We start from the raw sequence: 808 nt of genomic DNA on the forward strand, positions 1-808 counted from the left end.
CTGTGTGTGTGTCTGTGTCTGTGTGTGTGTCTGTGTGTGTTCTCGGTCAGATCAGGACAGTCTGAAGCTGACTGGTTCTTGTTGCTATGGTAACACTGGTCTGGCCCCCTCAGGCAGAGGGCAGATCTGGGTCAGACCGGTTCTGGTTCTGGTTCTGGACTGGCTCCAGGCTCAGTGTGTACTAACATGTCAGAACTGCTGGATTTTGACCCGGTTCTGTTTTTCAGCCCAGTGTTCAGGATGTGGACCTGGGTACCGGACCCCGCTGGAGGCCATGAAGGGTGAGTCTGATCCCAGTAGAACCCAGAACAGGTTTTAATGGTTCCACAGGGTCTGCTGGGACTTGGTTCTGGTCCTGTCCAGGTGCTCTGCAGGTGAATCATCTGGTTTTTGTTCTGGTTCTGGTCCAAAGGTCCTCGAGAGAAGATCGTTTACCTGCCCTGCATCTACCGCAGCACCGGTACCCCCAAACCGGACTACCTGGCCACTGTCGATGTGGACCCAGAGTCCCCCACCTACAGCCAGGTAGACCAGAACCAGAACCTGCACCTGATCCTGGTCAGGTTCTGTCTTCACTCACAGCAATGGCTGTGTCTCAGTTCAGCTGGTCCACGTGGACCATGTGTGGACCACGTGGACCACGTGGACCACGTGGACCACGTGGACCACGTGGACCACGTGGACCACGTGGACCACGTGGACCACNCTCCCTGACCCACAGACTCCTCCTCCCTGACCCACAGACTACTCCTCCCTGACCCACAGACTCCTCCTCCCTGACCCACAGACTACTCCTCCCTGACCCACA

General features: G+C 56.9%; 1 protein-coding gene across 1 annotated transcript in view; it reads left to right on the forward strand.

Moving 5' to 3' along the window:
• Positions 1-227: 227 nt before the first annotated feature.
• The window catches only part of selenbp1 (selenium binding protein 1), a gene marked incomplete at its 5' end in the record, with an annotated part of 14,647 nt that continues 14,066 nt past the window's right edge, over positions 228-808 (forward strand). The window contains 2 exon segments of the mRNA XM_014030220.1: positions 228-281; positions 413-525. Coding sequence (XP_013885674.1) covers positions 228-281; positions 413-525 — 167 coding nt within the window.

Source organism: Austrofundulus limnaeus, unplaced genomic scaffold (genome assembly GCF_001266775.1).
Source record: "Austrofundulus limnaeus strain Quisiro unplaced genomic scaffold, Austrofundulus_limnaeus-1.0 Scaffold1018, whole genome shotgun sequence".
In the NCBI taxonomy this organism is placed as follows: Eukaryota; Metazoa; Chordata; class Actinopteri; order Cyprinodontiformes; family Rivulidae; genus Austrofundulus; species Austrofundulus limnaeus.